Source organism: Schistocerca gregaria, chromosome 2 (assembly GCF_023897955.1).
Source record: "Schistocerca gregaria isolate iqSchGreg1 chromosome 2, iqSchGreg1.2, whole genome shotgun sequence".
Taxonomy (NCBI): Eukaryota; Metazoa; Arthropoda; class Insecta; order Orthoptera; family Acrididae; genus Schistocerca; species Schistocerca gregaria.
The window spans coordinates 856,121,668-856,142,359 of NC_064921.1; the positions used below are offsets into that span (position 1 = coordinate 856,121,668).

The following is a 20,692-nucleotide window of genomic DNA, read 5'->3' on the forward strand; positions in this document are numbered from 1 at the left end:
GTGTTCCAGTCGGGAATAGCACGCGGAAGGAACGGCTTTTGATTTGCCTCCGTATGACCTGGAATCCCTCTGATTTAACTGGCAAGGTATTCTTGCGAGAGATATGGCGGAAAAAACAATACAATGATTGACTCTTATAGGAATTCATGCTCTTGGAATTTTAGCAGTAAACCGGACCGTGATGAACGAGGCATCCTTTCTAGTCTACCGCTGGAGTAGGGTGAGCATCTCTGTGGCGATTTCCCCCTTACTAAATGAGACTGTGATGAAGCGTGAGGCTATTTTTTCCAGTCTTCTCTATTTCTTCTATTAAGCCTATGTGGTAGGGATCCGAAACTCAGATACTGATCGAAAGTGAATTTTGTAAACTATATCTTTCATGGGCAAAGTACACTTCTTGAGGATTCTTGTAATGAATTTCTGTCTCATATATGCCTTTCTTACGATTACTGAGTGTGACTGTTTCCAATAATTGTGAGGAAGTTATACAACAGAAACGGACCTTTCAACCCATTTATCCGCAATATATACGGACTGCATTAATAATTATTAGCGTAAACACAGTTGAAAGTACACGATACTCGTAGCAAAAAGCTCTCGGTAAACACGGTCTCAAAAGCGCATATCCTTACACTAAAAGCAATGACCATTTCTTCACCTTAGTTACTGTGAAACAAATCTGTTCTTCTGCAAGCTCTTTGATTTGCATATTTTGGGAGGAGGTATATGGACGCGTACAAGAAAAAATGTCCAATAATCATGGGCTCCAAAGTGCATACCTTAGGAGGTATGAGCACTTTTTCAGTAGAGGTGATTTTCACAGTAGCGATGATGAAGAAGAACTCATAGCTTTTAACGTATGCGTTTTGGAGTTTACGTTTAAAGAACAATTTTTTCTCATTTTGGTCCAGACCACCATCTCGCAAAGTATGGAGTGGACTGAGCATGCAGAAGATGTTTATTTCACAGCATCGAAGATGAAGAAGTGCTCATAGCCCTTAAGGTATGCGTTCTGGAGCCCATGTTTACTACTCTTTTGATTGAAGTATCGTGTACTTTCAACCGTATGCGTTTACGTCATTAATTACAATATACCCTGTGTATAATTATATCCGTTTGACTCCTAGTCATTCACGAACGAACCGTTTTGCATCCGCCAGAGGATGACGTTCCTCAGGGTGAAATACTCACCTATCATAAAGAAGTTTAACTTGCGCATCTCCCTAAACCGTACATATTGCCACACCCTCTCCCTTTTCATAGACAGTGCTGCACGTAATGGATGTTCAGATAACCGGACTTCTTTTTCGCTCACATTATTTGCAAATAGAATCGACGACAGGGGAATGATGTTGGTGCTAATTGCCATCACCGTACAGTAAGCACTGGCTTAAAAGCACGAATTTAACTGTAATACGCTGCGGAAAAGCTACGCGTTTGTTTCAGAGTGCAAGAATTGTCAATTTTCTGGAATTCTTCCCCGTTTGGGTTTTCGGTGTTCTAATCTGCAAAATCTGCGGAGTATGGAAAGGTAACCACGACGTTAGCTCATGATTTCGTTCTACACAGTATTTTCTCGCTCGAACTAAGGAAATGGTACTTGGTAGTGAACAGTAGCAGTGCTGCTTGGAACCAGTGTTCTGAGGTTCTTACGACACACCACGTGTTATTACACCTTCAAAAGGTTTCCTTCTACATCTAACCTCTGCAGAGGTATGATTCGCAAAAGGATGCGATGTCAGCCAGAGAAAACAATGAGACATTGTTGCATCTACTTCTGTGGGAACCTTGATATCTTTCTAACCTTGTTTGTCAAAAATATCATTCCTTTCAAACACCATGCACATAAATAGGTAGAGGAAATACGTAGAACGCCAAATTCAACCGTTTGACAAAAGAATAATTTTTTTAGCCCCTGCAATGTTTTGTCATTTAAGATATGTTTATTCAAGTGGTCATCGAGTAAAGGCGACGGGGTACTTATCATCCATTTATTCACTCCTTCAAAACAAAAACAGGCCTACTGATAACACTGTATAGAAGATAAACATCAGTGTTACGAATCTGAGACACGTTCACAATGGTAGCTACTTGAGTAATATGCTTGGGACACACAGTGTCTCTATATACAACATCCTGACTTGTCCTGCGACAGATGTTTTCTAGTTATGACTAGTGGTCTCACTGTTTCGACCAGCAAGCGAGCTATACCTCGTAATGACGACCTGTCCTTAGTTAATCTTCTTCTATTTTCTATCTGCGGCCGGCCGCGGTGGTCTCGCGGTTCTAGGCGCGCAGTCCGGAACCGTGCGACTGCTACGGTCGCAGGTTCGCATCCTGCCTCGGGCATTGATGTGTGTGATGTCCTTAGGTTAGTTAGGTTTAAGTACTTCTAAGTTCTAGGGGACTGATGACCACAGCAGTTGAGTCCCATAGTACTCAGAGCCATTTTTTTCTATCTGCCTATTTATTGTTCTGTCTATCTCTTTATCTTCTATCTATTCTATACATATACAATGCGTACAAAAGAAAGCTCGTAATTGACTCCCATTGCAACACATAGTTTGAAATATGGATCAAAGATGCCTACAACCTTCCTCTGTGATGGTGCAAAAGCGTGGCGCCCTGAAACGTCATCTTCGGGCTTGAAAACGCTTCGAACAGCAACTTGTCGACAAATTAAAAAAAAAAAAAAAGAAGAAGAAGAAGAAGCCACAGCGCAGAAGTTCATTTGAGATGTAAGTGGGATAATTGTGTCGCATTGGCACCAAACTTCGCTAAAATTCAGCCCGTTGTAGACGTGTCATACTATGGGAAGGTCCTCATACCCCTCTTACTCACGTTTTACCCCTTCTTTTGACGCCTCTACGATTGAGGTCAGAACCGCGACACCCAGCGTTGAAATCGCAGGGTTTTGGCCGAAGAAAGAATTTCAGACACATCGCAGCTTATAACTGACACGAAAGTGTTCAACAGGTGCCCTTCCCTTGGGATGTTGATTCGCACACATTTCATGGTCGAAAACGATAGTTCTTCTCACACCCCTGGACGATTCAACACAATGCCAAGGACATCATGCTGCTGTGACCGTATCCAATGCGATCTAACCACTTTGGAGTGTGTGCGATTGGAAATTTTGCTCCGGTATACAGAGTGGAACCACTGAGTATCATTTAAGCCTATTCTATGAAAGCTGGACGTGATCCGAAGCAGCAAAGGGTGTTTATGCTTTTCCAGCCCTCTTGTTTCGCACCCACCTGTGGCATCATGAACAAGACGGAGAAAAGGCTCTCCAAACCCCCCTCCCTCCACCTTCCCCAAGTTTGGTAACTACATTGCTACCCACAGACCTTTGTTGAGCACATTAAAAATTTACCTGTAAGAAACTTCAACACACATTCAGCTTAGTTGTGCTTTTTTGGGTCCTCTAGTCCCTTCGACACCCATCAGGTGGAGTTGCCTGGACTCAGGCGTTAGAGTAGCCTTGAGACACCACTCAAGTTACTGGATGTCAAAGTACCTGAGAGGTACATTTCTAACGACCTCAACAAGGCGTCAGGATGGCACCGAGGATGTTGCCAAACTGGGAGATCTTAGAGGGATAGTTTGCCATTTTATTCGTGTACATGTCAATCCTGCAAACCTTCCATTGCCACACCGAAGGAGGACGTGATACAGGAGCACAGAAAAAGCATAAACACTCTTTACTGCTTTGGTTATGCTCCAAACGCAGTTTAAGTATGGAGCAGATAAGATTTTGTGCTGCTTAAATCATTTAAGTTATATTGAAGTAATGGTATTTAGTTAACTAATGTACTTCTCTGAATTGTTTCATAGCTGTATGCAGTAGCCTGTAAGCAAAATTACTGCTAGCACTTAATCTTTTTAAATTTTTCACGTTTACGAATAGTTGTGTGGGTTCAAACTGAGGAGCAAATCTCCATCATCATGGATCGAGTCAGTACACGAAATTGATACAGACAGAATAAAATGTAGGCAGGGGCTATACAGATGCCAAGCCTCATGTATCTATCATCAAAATCAACATTATAACACAGGATTTAGCTTAAGTTTTTTCCAGGAACTCCCCAACAGAACAGAAGGGGTGATCCATAAGGAAATTCTTCTTGTAGAGTTGAACGTGTGAAGATCACTGTTAAGAGTTTTTGATTATTGCGGTAACTTATTGGAAATGGATGCAGCAGAATACTGCGCACCTCTCTGCACAAAATCAAGAAGTTACGATCCAAATGCTGTTTGGATTTCTGTCTAATAATAACTGATTGAACGGTGCTAATTCTTGGGGATAAGCTCATACAAACGACATTACAGAAAATAAATATCGAGAGGCCAATATCAGTATTCCCTGACTCCTGAAAAAGAATCCACAAGAGGTTCATGAACTTACACCTCATAGTGCTCGACTTTGCTCGTTTCTGAGCCAAAAATTTACCCTTTGAGAATGGTAAAATATGCAGGAAAGACCAATTTTCGATTCGGACCCCCACGTATTGCAGCTAGTGTTATTATGGTAAATATAGCAACACTGAGTTTTTGAACAAGATCCTGAACATAGACGTTCCATGAAATTTTACTCTCTATTTGAACGTCTAGAAATCTGAACTGTTCAGACTCTCTAATTATATGCCCATTCTTTGTAACCAAAGTGCCAGTTTTAGTTGAACTGTGTGTTGGAAACTTTAAAAACTGAGTTGTACTGTGATTTAGAACCAAGTTATTTTGTATAAATCACGAATCTGTGTCTTGAATTGCATTACTTTATTCGCTGCCTGTTCTGCACTCAACATCCGTCATCACTAAGCATCATCAAACAGAAATATTTTAGAATCACGTGTCATATTAGAAAGCATATCATTTATAAACATAAGAAACAGAAGCAGTCCCAACACTGACTCCTGAGGGAACCCTCACATAACTGTGCCTCACATAGCGCCAGCTACTTCCCACAGTCCTAAACAGGGGTCGAACTGCCTGTTTCTCAACCAAAAATACCCTTTGAGGATTTCTCCTGGAAAAGTAATTCTGGTTGAAGTTCAAGTTACTACTAAATTCAGTGACTACAGGTAATCTGTCACATGGTGCCGATTCTGTATACATGCTACATACGTTTTCAAGATAGTAACAGAAACCGAGATGGCATGAGGATAGTACTAGAAATACACTCCTGGAAATGGAAAAAAGAACACATTGACACCGGTGTGTCAGAACCACCATACTTGCTCCGGACACTGCGAGAGGGCTGTACAAGCAATGATCACACGCACGGCACAGCGGACACACCAGGAACCGCGGTGTTGGCCGTCAAATGGCGCTAGCTGCGCAGCATTTGTGCACCGCCGCCGTCAGTGTCAGCCAGTTTTCCGTGGCATACGGGGCTCCATCGCAGTCTTTAACACTGGTAGCATGCCGCGACAGCGTGGACGTGAACCGTATGTGCAGTTGACGGACTTTGAGCGAGGGCGTATAGTGGGCATGCGGGAGGCCGGGTGGACGTACCGCCGAATTGCTCAACACGTGGGGTGTGAGGTCTCCACAGTACATCGATGTTGTCGCCAGTGGTCGGCGGAAGGTGCACGTGCCCGTCGACCTGGGACCGGACGGCAGCGACGCACGGATGCACGCCAAGACCGTAGGATCCTACGCAGTGCCGTAGGGGACCGCACCGCCACTTCCCAGCAAATTAGGGACACTGTTGCTCCTGGGGTATCGGCGAGAACCATTCGCAACCGTCTCCATGAAGCTGGGCTACGGTCCCGCACACCGTTAGGCCGTCTTCCGCTCACGCCCCAACATCGTGCAGCCCGCCTCCACTGGTGTCGCGACAGGCGTGAATGGAGGGACGAATGGAGACGTGTCGTCTTCAGCGATGAGAGTCGCTTCTGCCTTGGTGCCAATGATGGTCGTATGCGTGTTTGGCGCCGTGCAGGTGAGCGCCACAATCAGGACTGCATACGACCGAGGCACACAGGGCCAACACCCGGCATCATGGTGTGGGGAGCGATCTCCTACACTGGCCGTACACCTCTGGTGATCGTCGAGGGGACACTGAATGTTGCACGGTACGTCCAAACCGTCATCGAACCCATCGTTCTACCATTCCTAGACCGGCAAGGGAGCTTGCTGTTCCAACAGGACAATGCACGTCCGCATGTATCCCGTGCCACCCAACGTGCTCTAGAAGGTGTAAGTCAACTACCCTGGCCAGCAAGATCTCCGGATCTGTCCCCCATTGAGCATGTTTGGGACTGGATGAAGCGTCGTCTCACGCGGTCTGCACGTCCAGCACGAACGCTGGTCCATCTGAGGCGCCAGGTGGAAATGGCATGGCAAGCCGTTCCACAGGACTACATCCAGCATCTGTACGATCGTCTCCATGGGAGAATAGCAGCCTGCATTGCTGCGAAAGGTGGATATACACTGTACTAGTGCCGACATTGTGCATGCTCTGTTGCCTGTGTCTATGTGCCTGTGGTTCTGTCAGTGTGATCATGTGATGTATCTGACCCCAGGAATGTGTCAATAAAGTTTCCCCTTCCTGGGACAATGAATTCACGGTGTTCTTATTTCAATTTCCAGGAGTGTATAAAAATATGTAAGATAATACTATCAAAATAAAAAGTAAGTGTACTGTCTTCGTCATACATATTACACAGTATCACCCTATCTCAGAAATATGTGTGTTGAATCATGTATTGGTTAGGCAGCGTGTATGAAAATTAATCAATATTTCTGTTTTCATGTTTTAATTAATTTATGTTTAATGGTAAATGTTTTTTGTGTGGAAATCTGGGCATCTTAACCTATTTTGTCAGAGATAATTCATATACACTGGAAAATACCGAACACTACATTGTGCAGTACTTTCGTGTTAGAGGTTTGGTGCTATCAGTTCATGGAAACTAATCTACGAATTATATTTTCTCGCTGTGAATTTATGTTTCCAGCCTTCGGAATAATATTAGAAGGGAAATAGACACTGAAAACTTGAATCATATGCGTAAACGTTTTAAGTAAAGATATGTAAAGTGCTTAGTATTAACCCACGAAGCAGGAAATTAGAATCAGTAATGTTCTGTGTTCAAAATTGCATATTATGCTGCATCAGAGGCAACTTTTCTTATGTCTGAATTTTCTTTCGAAAATAAAGAGCATACAGTCGGAAGCAATCGATCAGTTATCGATCGTGTGCTAGCTACCAATCTGTGGATACAGAAAGTGGTACATTTAAGATCATATCAGAACTTAATAAATAGTTCAGTCTGAAGAATATAGAGCCAATGTAAGGTGTGCTCCGTGATGCTCAGGGCAATACCCAGTAATTGGGTTTACGACTCAGTTTATCAAAATGTGTACATGCACATGCATAGAGCTTCAGATGAAACTTCTTTAGGGGACAGAGACACCACCTGCGAAACAGGACGAGCAGTAAAACTATGATACTACATCTGATCTGATCGAACAGTTGGTTGATAGTGAGAAACACAGACATTGAGCTGAAGTGTAACTGTTTAGCCTTTGTAAATTTTTCTTTGATACGGTAAAGAAAAAAAATTCTATGTACGCACCAGAACACCTCTGGGTCTAAAAATTTTCTGAAGCGTTCTAATTGTTGAACAATCAGAACGGCTGGTGACAAATCACTTAAGATGTCGTGAAAGCTCTTCACCGATATCAACATATTCCAAAAGATAATGACCAGAAAATTCTTAATGCATAGTAACTCCTCAAAGAAATACGCAACTCCTGTCATCATTGGTGCTAACATAGAATCAGATACACTGGACAGTCATTTGACTGTGTCGTAGGATACCTCTGAATAAAGTAGTATTATAGCTCTCAGATGACTGTTATATTGTTAACATGATAAGGTGGCGAGAACCACAGAAAATGTGATTCTCCATGGCAGAATATGCTTTCCCGGTGTGGTCCAGATCAGTACATGCCCAAAAGGTCTACCTTAACTTAAATGAAAGATTCCGACTAATAACAGGTTGCATGAAACCCACACCGCTCGGTAAGTTATACTGACCCTACCTCCAGAACAGTTGTTCGCAAACTCACTAGATAGTTTTCGCTTACCTGCGATCAACGCCACTTCATCCTGGGGTTACTTTGGACCTGAAGACCTTTAATCCCACCAGAGATTCTTGAATAAAGAAGTTATCAAGGTGCAAAAAAAAGACTACCCTCCATTGAGGGGATGCCCAGTTAGAAAACGTGAAATGAAAGATTATGGAGTCCGCTGAACCGAATCGGAAAGGAAGTAGCACCAGTCAAGGCAAACCTGATCGAGTGCTGCCCCATGAATGAATGTGACAATAAATGTGACTGTGGCGAATATCAGTGTATGGAACATCTCTTGGCCTATCCTAAATGTACTAGTAAATGTACCCTCCACCAGTTATGGCAGAAATTCAAGGAAGAATTGGACATAGCCCAATTTTGAATCGAAAAAGCTTTGATCTCCAGACACTAAAAAGCAAAGTAAGTATTTAATGTATAATCTAAACCTACGCTGTCCGATTCTGGACATACGTTTTTCAAGTATAGAAAATCTGGAGGATGCCTAGTAGGGAGACATGTAAAAACAACAATTTGAAAGCATAAGCGATTTGAAGAGAGGAAATGCCCCACAAGACACTAGGATTATAATGAAGAGTTATGGCGGAACCGTCCGCTTATCTGTATTAGTGTTAGCAATATCTTCTATGGGGTGTCCCAGAAATGTAGGGTCAAAATTGTACAGATGGTCAAGGACCTTAAGATGAGTGCTCTGAGAAAAGGAACTAATGGTTGGAAAATGGATATTTAGCATTGTACTTATGTACACGTGGTTAGGACACTACCAACGTCTTTCTGTCCATAAACATATTTTGTTTCAAACAACACTTTTCAGATGGGTACAAATTATTCATTATTCGTCTTGTGTTCGGAACGAACTAGTCAGCACGAATTTTACACTGACACACATCTAAGTTAGCATAATGTAGACTTTCTACAAATGTCAAAATTGTTTTCGCCAAGGGGAAAGTAAACTCAGTGGGGCTTATTAAAACAAACAGTTCATGAAGTACGAATGGAAGACCAACTATACATAATCCACCCACATATGAAGGTAGTATGGCTGATCCTCGTATTAACCAGTTGGATGTGAGATCCATATCAACGCACACTGCTGAGCACCATAACACATGGACTCAGTACAGTTGGCCTTGTTACACCAATAACTTCTTTTAATCTCAGTGTTAAGAAATTCATCTAAAATACAGACGACAGTGGGGCCACCAATGTCGAAGTTGAAACGTTAACACTTTGGAAACATGTGCCCCACACCTATTTCAAATTCAAGACCTAGTGATGCATTCCTGACCAGTGGTTCCTCCTCTCTGAGTACTCACTTTTGGAGTGATCCTGTACTGCCTGTGGGATTTTGACCCTAAAGGTTTTGGACGGCTTGTGTGATGACTTTTCCGGCGGTGGGGCTGACGAGTGGTTTGTTCTGTCGGTGGGCAGCAGGCCGCGTGGAGCGGGTCATGCTGTGGCGCTTCCTGCTCAACCTGCTGGAGGACCCTCGCAACGAACCGTGCATCCACTGGGTGAACCGCGACCAGGGCATCTTCCGCATCCTCAACACCGACTGGCTGGCCAGGCTGTGGGGCCGCCGGCACGGCAACCCGCGCATGACCTACGAGAAGATGGCCCGGGCCATGAGGTGAGGCGCCTCCACTTGTCCTGCACGAGACTCACTCAGCACCCAGCCTCTGCTTTCGCACTCACTGCTCGGCTCTGGCTCTCCCAATCACTTTCCACTCTTCCCTGCATGAGCAAGGGATACTCGGCAGCATGTCACGAATGCACAGCTCTCCTTGACCAGTTCCTCTGTTGTTACTCCGGTGATACCTTCCTTATATTCATATTTCAGCAGGGCTACGCATTAAGTTGGGGACTGGGGGTCTAGCATGGCCTAAACAAGAGCGTGTGTTACTTTTGCATGTTGGAATATCATGGGAATAGGACATAATCTCAAGAATGATACACTTCTTATCTGTAAAGTTGGAACCAGAAGCTTCAAATGTTCAAATGTGTGTGAATTCCTAAAGGACCAAACTGCTTAGGTCATCGGTCCCTAGAATTACACACTACTTAATCTAATTTATGGTAAGAGCAATACACACACACACACACACACACACCCACACACATGCCCAAGGAAGGACTCGAACCTCTGGCGGGAGGGGCCGACCAGAAGCTTGTTCTCCACTGTCAAGAAACGAGGAAGAGATCTTAATCTTACTGGGATCATGTAAAATGTTGGACACCACAGGGTTCTGTTCTGGGACCGTTACTCTTCTTCATATACAACGTGTTTGTTTTAACTTGACAGAATGAAATATCTCGAAAGCGACACATACTACGAAACGAATGTTCTAGGTGAAAAGTTAATATTAGTAAAGGGGGACATCTGTCAGTGGTACAACTGGCCACCTCCTAACCAACTCTCCTGGGCAGGCGGGGTCAGCTTTGATTTTCAAATGGAAACCATCCAGTTTTATTGTTTTTTTGGATTCTACGCCAAAAAATACGTACGGTTTACCAAACCATTGTTTACCATTAGTGGTAGGTAGTGCTGTATCTGCCGATATCAAGTGTGCCTGTTTTTGCAGTTGAGTTCAGAGGCATTTGACTCTACATATCACATACGATGTAAGTTTAAACCTTGGTGTTCTAACGCCTGATATTTGTGTTCAAACGGTACTAGAGAGTTACAAATTTGATTGTATAAGATCAATAACATGGCTAGAGATTGATATTTATGGCAAATAAGCTACTTGTATATCAACGTAGTTTCCTGTTCGCTACGGAGTTCATTGCGATGAGTCCCCACCCAAACCACTGGATGCTTTATTTCCGTGGCCGCCCTCAAACAACCCCCCCCCCTCCCCCCCATCAAGGCGACTGATGTCGGGATATGTTACCGTCCAACAGTCGCAACTCCCACGCTGGCCGTTACATGGCGATCGGCAGAATACGAGCCACAACCACTGGCTTGAAGTAAAACGTCCGTGAAGTGATAGTGACAGGCACACCTGTCATGGATGCTCACCGAAATCAAGCACCCCGATGGTGAGAAGCAAGGATACTCACCGAAATGAAGTATCCCAATAGAAACACAAAACTATTACGTCCATGTAGTTGTTTCTCGATCACATTAAACGAAGTTTCTAGCCAGACGATGAAACGGTTAAACATATTGTACTGTGCACTCTCATTTCCAACACTCAAGTAATGTCTGAACATCAGTCTCAACCGTTAGAACACAAAGGTTTACATTTACATCGTAAGTGAAATGCGTACATTCTTAATTGCAAAAACAGGCGTACTTTATATTTGTCGATTACAGCGCCGCCTACCACGAATGGAAAACAATAATTTGGTAAACTAAACGTATTTTCTTGTATCCGAATACGAAATTGAAATGGGGGGTTAACATCTGAAAATCCAAAGTTACCTCCGCGCACGCAGGAGAGATTGTTAGGAGGTGACCAGCTGTAGCACAGAAATATCTTCTCTTTAATAACATTAACTTTTTACCCAGAACTTTCGTTTGTAAGAAGGATGCGTCGTTTTCGAGATTTTTGGTTGACTCAAGTTAAAACAAACACCCTATGAAGTAATGATATCACACTAAAGATGACATTTATCTTTGCAGATGAAAAGAATATTGTTATGAAAGACATAGAACGTAATGTAAACCGTGTAGCAAAGAAGGTGGTACATAACACTCGAGGGAAGTCGTTTTCTTGCTTAGGCTGTTTTTATCTTGAAATAATCACTTCATTTCATGATTTAGCTATTAACTGATTTCGCCCCTTGGGCATTTTCAAGTTATCTATTGGCAAAAATAACGTAAAAGGTTACATTAGCTTCAAGAGGAAACACGAAGTAAAATAAAAGATGTAAAAATATAAAAATTTACACATATCTGTTATGTGCATCACAGTAAAAATTATAAACATACAGCATCATATAATCCACAAGTTTCCGTGCATGCAGTAACATCTGATGGATTTCCTTAACAACGGTTCCTCTCAATCATGGTAGTTACGCGCACAACATGCGTGAACGACACTGTTTAGAGTAATTCACATTAAAAAAGCAAAAATATGAATTTCATATGATAGTATTGTCAAATTGTGTTACAACTTACTATATGTGATGTGAAATCTATATGAAAAATGAGGAAATGCAGCAATCATGGGTTTTGTCACAGTCCAACGTACAACACATCAAAATACTGTAATGTATAATTAAAGTGAAATTACATATGGCGGGCAACGTCTTAAAGCCAAATTTGACAAAACAACTGCACCATCAAAGACACAAGAAACCTTCCATAAAAAGAATACACATTTGATCAACGGTGCTACTACATATATTTAATCTAAAAGTGTGGAATATATGATACTGTTTGCTTACAAGATCTTTAGTATTACAGAGGTGTGTAATTTTTTTGTATGCATATTTTTTAGTTTATTTTTTGTTTTCTCTTGAAGCTGCTGTAACTTTTGACATTGTTTTTATCACGAGGTATGTTGAAAATGGCCAAGAGGGAGGAATTAGCTAATAGTTAAATCATGATATAAAGTGATAATTTCAAAATAAAACAGCCAGTGCCGAAAAACGACTTCCCTCAGGAAATTCACAATAGGTTTGTAATACAAAAGACAGATCCGTAATATCAGCACCTGACTTTCACCGAACAGATTAATGCTTAACTGCAACTAATAGTAGTGCAAACAGTTTAAGACACGGAACTCTTCTACAATCGAAACTGTGTTTTTATGACTGAAAGTAGACGGAAAGATTTCCTGCAAGTATCGCGTTAAAGATCTTTTGCAGAAACTTAATGCTACTACCTTCGCTATAAGAATGATCTCTACTGTCTGTGACATTTTGCTTACTTGCACCTTTTTATTTCGTATGGTGTTATATTCTGGGGCAATTCTTTGCACTCACCAAGAATGGGCTTATCAAAGAAAATCAGGATGATCTGTGGTGCGAACTTGGTGTAAAGTGTTTTTCAAGAATCTAGGAATTAAAATTCTGCCATCCTCGTACATATATCACATCGTTAGATTTGTTGTTAAAAATATTAACTCACCGGAAAAAAACTGTAACATTCATTCAGTGAACACAAGATGGAAAAGTAATATCTACCTAGATAACACCTTTTTAACTATCGTACAGAGGCGTGTGCACTATCCAATACGCTTCCGGCATAACTGAAAAAAGTTGAGTGATAAACCCCACGTATTCAGATTTAAATTGAAAGATAAATATGAAAACTGCAGTGGACTCTAAGCTTTGTCCGCCTGAGAACTGTACTAATATTTTAAAGTGGATGCAGCCGGGTACAGCAGTCGAGTGCAGCCAGTATTACTACAGGTCACCTCTAAATCAAGGTACTAAGTACGTTTTACGTCTTTTACTTTATTGACAATTGACGAAGGTAGTGAAAACCGTAGCTATATGATAAGGAAGCTATTAAAAGAATATGACAAGTGAGATTGAAAACTAAGCACAAAGAAAAATAAGTACATGACACTGGGTAGTGACGAACAGCATAATTCTGGCGCTGGGAGTTTTAATATTAACTGTTATTGTTTTTTAAATATCTGCATACTATATGCCAACGGCCTTGCCGCAATGGTAACAGCGGTTCCCGTCATATCACTGAAGTTAAGCGCTGTTGGGCTGGGATAGCACTTGGATGGGTGACCATCCGGTCAGCCGAGCGCTGTTGGCAAGCGGGGTGCACTCAGCCCTCGTGAGGCAAACTGAGGAGCTACTTGATTGAGAAGTAGTGGCTCCGGTCTCGTAAACTGTCTTACGGCCGGGAGAGCGGTGTGCTAGAATGAGATTTTCACTGTGCACTGGGGTGTGCGCTGATATGAAACTTCCTGCTAGATTAAAACTGTGTGCCGGATCGAGACACGAACTCGGGACCTTTGCCTTTCGAGGGCAAGAGCTCTACCAACTGAGCTACCCAAGCACGACTCACGCCGCATCCTCACAGCTTTACTTCTGCCAGTACTTCTGGTAGAGCACTTACCCGCGAAAGGCAAAGGTCCCGAATTCGAGTCTCTGTCCAGCACACAGTTTTAATCTGCCAGGAAGTTTCAGAGCGGTGTTCTGAATACATGCCCATCCATATCCACATCCATTCACGCCTGTGGACTGAGGATAACACGGCGGCCGGTCGGTACCGTTGAACCTTCCAAAGTCTCTTCGAACGGGTTTAAGTTTTTAGTTGGGGTGTAACTATATAATTGGAATGAATGTAGACGATATTAAAAAATCGTATTGGACAAGTCTATTCGGCAAAATAAACTCAATATTTTGGAGCAATAAGTTCACAAATAAAACTAAAAGATTATCTTCGAATCAACAGCATGCACTTGAAAAACAAGCAGCAGAAAATAAATGCAAGTGATAGCTGTTGAAATAGATTACTGGAGGCGAAAACAGAACATTAAAGGTCTAAAAAACAAGGTAGATGAGCTAAACTATGCATGTGGTGGTGGTGGTTAGTGTTTAACGTCCCGTCGACAACGAGGTCATTAGAGACGGAGCGCAAGCTCGGGTTAGGGAAGGAGTGGGAAGGAAATCGGCCGTGCCCTTTCAAAGGAACCATCCCGGCATTTGCCTGAAACGATTTAGGGAAATCACGGAAAACCTAAATCAGGATGGCCGGAGACGGGATTGAACCGTCGTCCTCCCGAATGCGAGTCCAGTGTGCTAACCACTGCGCCACCTCGCTCGGTAACTATGCATGTGCTACACCACTCCGAACACCATATAATCACAGGAATAGACAAGTTTAATGTCAGGGATTAAGGACTAGCATTATTTTCTTGTGGAACCAATACGGAACGTATATAAAAGTTGTCACAGAGTCAAAAATATTTAAACAAGCAGTTTTGTCTGAATCTATCGTAGCACCATGTACTTATGAGTTGTTACTGCAGAATACTTATCTTGTAATTCTAAGAGTCTACAGGAAACATTCAGCTTTTTATCACACGTTTAGATTATTTATTGAGTGACGCATCATACAAGAAACAGTAATTTCTGGGGATTTCAATGAAGGTTTCTTAACATATTCGGACAGAAAAAATGTAGTGGTATCATTATTTTTTTATTTCAATCTGATTTCAGTACTTAATTTTCCAACTTGTTTGCAGTAAGCTAGCAGAATCCTGACTGATAACATTTTTGTAGAAAATGCTCAGTCTGAAGCAATTAATATGCACTCATTTATTCTAAATGAACTATCGTTAGGAGCTGCACAGTTAATGGAAGTAAACAGTGTGTCTTAAGAATAAGATAATAGAGATGGTTGCGATGACGTAGATTTGGGAAGAAGTGCTGATGTGAAACTTGATGAAGTAAACAGTAAATTTGCATCAATATTTGAAAATAGATTTCCTAAAAAAAATTAACTAGGAAGTCTACTTCGTACTAGGTCATTTCACCTGCTCTGGTGAACAAAGTTCAGCCATTTATTCCATGGTCTTCCTCTCAGCCGGCCGCGGTGGCCAAGCTGTTCTAGGCGCTTTAGTCCGGAACCGCGCGACTGCTACGGTCGCAGGTTCGAATCCTGCCTAGGGCATGGATGTGTGTGATGTCCTTAGGTTAGTTAGGTTTAGTAAGTTCTAAGTTCTAGGGGACTAATGACCTCAGATGTTAAGTCTCATAGTGCTCAGAGCCATATGAACCATTCGAATCTTCTTCTCCGTCTTGTTCCTCTAGGTTTGTGACAACGAATTTGTCTTGGAAATCCATTCTTATCCATAGCATCTACACGTTCCAAGCATCTGTTTCTGTGCACTGAATCAACTTGTAAATCATTTCTAATGTCTTAATTTCTGAAACAGTGTTCTTCAGTGCGCTCTTTACCACTACAGAGCCATCCTATTTCACAGCCAGGATCTTGCTCATATCCTTTCGGTAGGAACCCAGGGGTCAGATCTGTACAGCGTAGTAGGTAGTACTACAACTTCGTAAAAATTGATCTACGTTTCTTTCATGCCTCTTTTTGGAACTTATTTTTAATTGTTCCGCAGTTTGTGATAAATTTTATGTCCTTGTTATCAATTTTATTGTCGAAGTTTTTTTTTGGCAGATGATAGTATTGTTATAAATGTACCCATTAGAGAGGAAGAAACACAAGAGATTGTTACTGACATTTTTCAAAGATTTATTAAGCGGGTCTCTGAAAATGGGCTCTCCCCAAATTTTGAGAAAACTCTGTATACTCAGTTCTGTACAAAAACTAAAGTCATACCAACAAATGATGTAGCACATGAACAGGAGTCACTAAATAGGGCAAAGCGCCGCAAATTGTTGGGTGTACCTGATGAAGGAAACTTGGCGTGGAAGAAGCATATTACTGAGCTGATCAAACCATTAAGTTCAGCTACTTTTGCTCTTCGTACAATTTCTAGTCTTGAAAATAAACGAATCAGTGTCCTAATACATCCTCCTTATTTCCACGCGATAATTCCATATGGAATAACTTTCGGAAGTAACTCAAAGTTTTGACCGCACAAAACCGAGTAGTAAAAACAGTATTTGGTTTTCTCCCTCAGCCACCTTCTAGGTTCCTCTCAAGAAAGTATATGTAAATTTAAACAAAATCGTTGTTGTGGATAATCCATCAGATAGTGAGGTCCATACGTACATGACCAGAAGAAAAACCTGTCTTTATTATGCGTTATTAAAGCTGTCAGTCGCTCAGAAATGTGTTCAGTATACAGCAACAAAATAGTTTGATTATTTGCCAAATAAGATAACAGGCAGCAAAATAAGTAATCTGTTCAAACAAAAATTATTTCTTCTAGACGACTCTTTCTATTGCACAGACGAATTTTTACTTATAAACTTGTGGCCTGTAAAGAAATAAATCTAGTATTTCTTGGATTTGAATGACTAGGTCTGTAAAATATAGATGATTTAATGAAAAATTGATCATTTATGCCTATGCTGTGAACTGACTCGTTCCATGCCATTACGAGGAAAGCAAAATCGTTAAAATGATCCATGGAACATGTAGCTAACTAACGAAGGGCTGTAGTCTACACAGTAGACCCTATTAGAAATGAATAATCCAGGAATATCATGGAAGCTGCAAACAGGAAAGGGTTGCTGTCGTCTGGACCTCTAGACCGAGTGTGGCTCTCTACCACTGAGTAAACTGAACCACTGTGGAATTTCCTTGCTCCACAAGATAGGCTAAAGCTTACAAGTACGTGAAAGGTTCTCCTTTGTCCCGTGAAATTCCGACCGCTCATCTTGTAGAAGCTTCACGTGTACTGGTCGTGATACAGAGGCAGCATCCGATATCCGCTATCTGTAATTTCTTTCCCTTTATCAAGGAGTGCTCTAAGGTGATGCAAAGTATTTGGAGAGCTCCCACACACTGGCCTCGTGGTGGTATCTCTGCTCCACGATTTATTCCCAAGAGATCCGTATAGCAAATGCTGCGGATCATCTGTAGATAATACCCTCGTATCAAACATCTGACACTCGATCCGCTAGATGAACAACAGTTCTCCTTCAGTGAAGGTTTTTTTGTGAGTGCTTCTGAGCGTCCGTGATAAGGTTACCATCTCGTCGTGTTGCCCTTTGGTCAGAATGATCGTCTGGCGATAGGAAATATTCTCCAAAAAAGTGTCGTTGTTTGACTTTTCCCATGATCAAGTATTTCCACTTCAGTTTCTGCGCATTAGGCAGTACAGGACCCGCAACCATAACCGAGATGTGTCATTAAAGCACGCCTGCGGTGGCGCTCAACCCGGAGGTAAGCCAGTTCGAATCCCGCTAGTGGACGAAATTCTTCATTGGGCCGGTAAGAAGTGCTGAGAAGGTGGCGTAACGTTCCTGATCGCTAGGCTTTGCACCAAAGCCCTGGATTTAATTGCAAACATCTCCTCAGTATGTCATGAACAGAAGGTATGCGTCACTGTTGACGACGATCCGTCCATTTTGGAGAGGAGTAGTTTACGTGCTAGCACGGGGTCTCGTCCTCGCCCTTTCCTTCATCTACAGCATCACAAACCCTGCCCTACACTGTACATGCACTCGTCACAATCCTCCACACGACACATAACGCGTCGACGGAAGCAATGACAAACCACCTCCACTGGGGTCTTCCCAAGAACGGCTGTGCAGAATTCCCGCACCCGCTTCATTACGGTCATTTCCTGAGTGTGAGACTACTACGAATTTTCACTCAGAACGTGATAGAAACATTTCGCCGAAATTAAATATCGTTGATGAAGCACATTCGGATGAACAGGGAGTATCGAACTAATGACATTTTTTCCGAAATTTTCTTTACTTGGCGATTTGTAAGTAACAATTTTCCGAAAGTGAGAGAAAGTAGTTGGTTATAGCCATAAACTTTGTCTGGTTCTTCAAAAGGGTTGCAGAAACCTAAGATATTTCCTTTATTTGAACTGCAAGAAATATTGAAAATGATTTTTGCTGCCGGCATATTAAAGTCTTGTCGATGGAGGTAGTCTCAACTGTTAATTCTCTGTGACAGTACTACACGTTCCATTAGTTATTTTTGATTCATGCGAGCGTCACACACTTGTTTATCTTCTGCTGAAGTTTTTTTAGGGTTGGACGTTCCGTTGACATTCAAGTTAAAGTGGCGGAGGCAGTAAACCATGTGCCACTAATCATGCTGTAGATGCAGCTATGTTTGGTAACAGTCTTCTTGAAGATAATTAGGCAGCTGCTAGAAGAAGGAAAGGATAAGGTTCAAAAATGAGAATATTAGCTGCAGTCTTTCTTTCTCGTTCAAAAGGCAGACGGAAACTTAACAGTGACTATGTCCTCTTGCCAGAGTCGTAGCTGATGTGGTGATATGTTACCCTCGACAGATCAGTCATTTTGTTATCAGTATAATATTGTCATGTAGATGGCAGTAATATGAGACTATGAAGTGTAGTGTCTCTCTATATATTACTACAGACACCGTTATTTTTCTAAAAAGAGTTTTGGGGCACTCTGCACTAGATTTAATGCAGGGACAATTACTAAATTTTTCAATATAGCTGATTACTTACTTACCTACAAAACTACATTGTAATTAAAAATGAAATAAATGCTATTTTAGATCGTGAGATAAATCGTTGGCGAATTTTTTTAAGTTTTCCAACAGGAACAGGAATTTACATTCCGGACAGAAAAGTTCATGGATGCGCGTCCACTAGCGTTCCCCCAGAAACAGAGTACTGCGTATAGCTGCAAAATAGGAGATGATAAGAGATTTCAGTTCTGTTCATTCACGAAACTGTCAAGAGGCTACTGCGTTTGATTTAATCATCAGAATGGCGAATTACTCTTAATAGTTTTACAATAAATATATTTTCAACATGCAAATAACATATTTCATTTGTTCCCACACTATTTTCGGAGCATTATAACTCACTTTTCAGTGCAGCCATCCTTGTCATTAACTTAGGGTCGCACAAGGGTTGTATCAGCATTCCACTAGAACGTTCTGCTCTGATGCATCTAGAGTATTCTGCACAGAACTTTCGCTTGTAACCTAGAATATGGAGCTGAAATCAGATGATCAGCAACTATGCGCCACTATCCTGCTATACAAACATTACCGCATCAAAATTGTTTAACAACATGAATTGCAGGAGCACTCAATATGAACAGATACTACTTATTATAATGGAAAAGAAGACCACTAAAAGGTCGAAACACCCAGAAATAGCTCGCGTTCACATCTAGAATTCAAAGGAATAATTCATAACGCCTAGATAAAGTGGCAGCAGAAGCGTTCCTCGATATCTGCAAAATTCTGAGAAGTTGACACCCCACTAGATGCTCTAGTGGCAAGAAAACATTAACAAGAATCCTTTTGTGACTAAAGCGAGATAAGAGATTCCTAATGTTGGTATCAGTCTCAGTCGTTTGATAGGATAGGTGGGTACCGACGAAAGATGCTTTCTCGTAGATAAGTAATGTCTCCCCTCCAGTATATTTCTCCTGTCACCATGACAGGCAACATTGGACTTCAAGTCTTACTGCAGATGGTCCTGCCCAAACTTGATGTGTGAATGCACTGGGACAGGATGTATGAGTTACAGACAAGAAACACTTAGAGAAATTATAGTTGACTTTTCTACATTTGTCAGCACGAATGAAAGCTGAAACAGCTTTTATATCATTAATCAATAATACCGCATTATTAGTGGAAATAATCCTGTTATACATTGTATATTGTTAAAACAGATAAAAAGTATGAAAAAGATAGAACAGTTTCTTTATTGCAGCTCATAGACTCAGACACGGGTTCCCAGGTAGATGCCGTGTTTCTTGACTTCCGCAAGGCGTTCGATACAGTTCCCCACAGTCGTTTAATCAACAAAGTAAGAGCATATGGACTATCAGACCAATTGTGTGGTTGGATTGAAGAGCTCCTAGATAACAGAACGCAGCATGTCATTCTCAATGGAGAGAAGTCTTCCGAAGTAAGAGTGATTTCAGGTGTGCCGCAGGGGTGTGTCGTAGGACCGTTGCTATTCACAATATACATAAATGACCTTGTGGATAACATCGGAAGTTCACTGAAGCTTTTTGC

The 20,692-nt window shown here is 41.7% G+C and overlaps 1 protein-coding gene across 7 annotated transcripts in view; it reads left to right on the top strand.

Moving 5' to 3' along the window:
• The window catches only part of LOC126335229 (uncharacterized), a 205,077-nt gene that overhangs the window by 173,602 nt on the left and 10,783 nt on the right, over positions 1 to 20,692 (top strand). For 5 of the 7 annotated variants that reach the window (XM_049998266.1, XM_049998271.1, XM_049998270.1 and 2 more), the window contains one exon: positions 9,535 to 9,733. In XM_049998266.1, the coding sequence (XP_049854223.1) occupies positions 9,535 to 9,733 (199 nt within the window). The remainder of the gene's footprint in view (positions 1 to 9,534; positions 9,734 to 20,692) is intronic. The other 2 variants (XM_049998272.1, XM_049998273.1) reach the window with 1 other exon arrangement.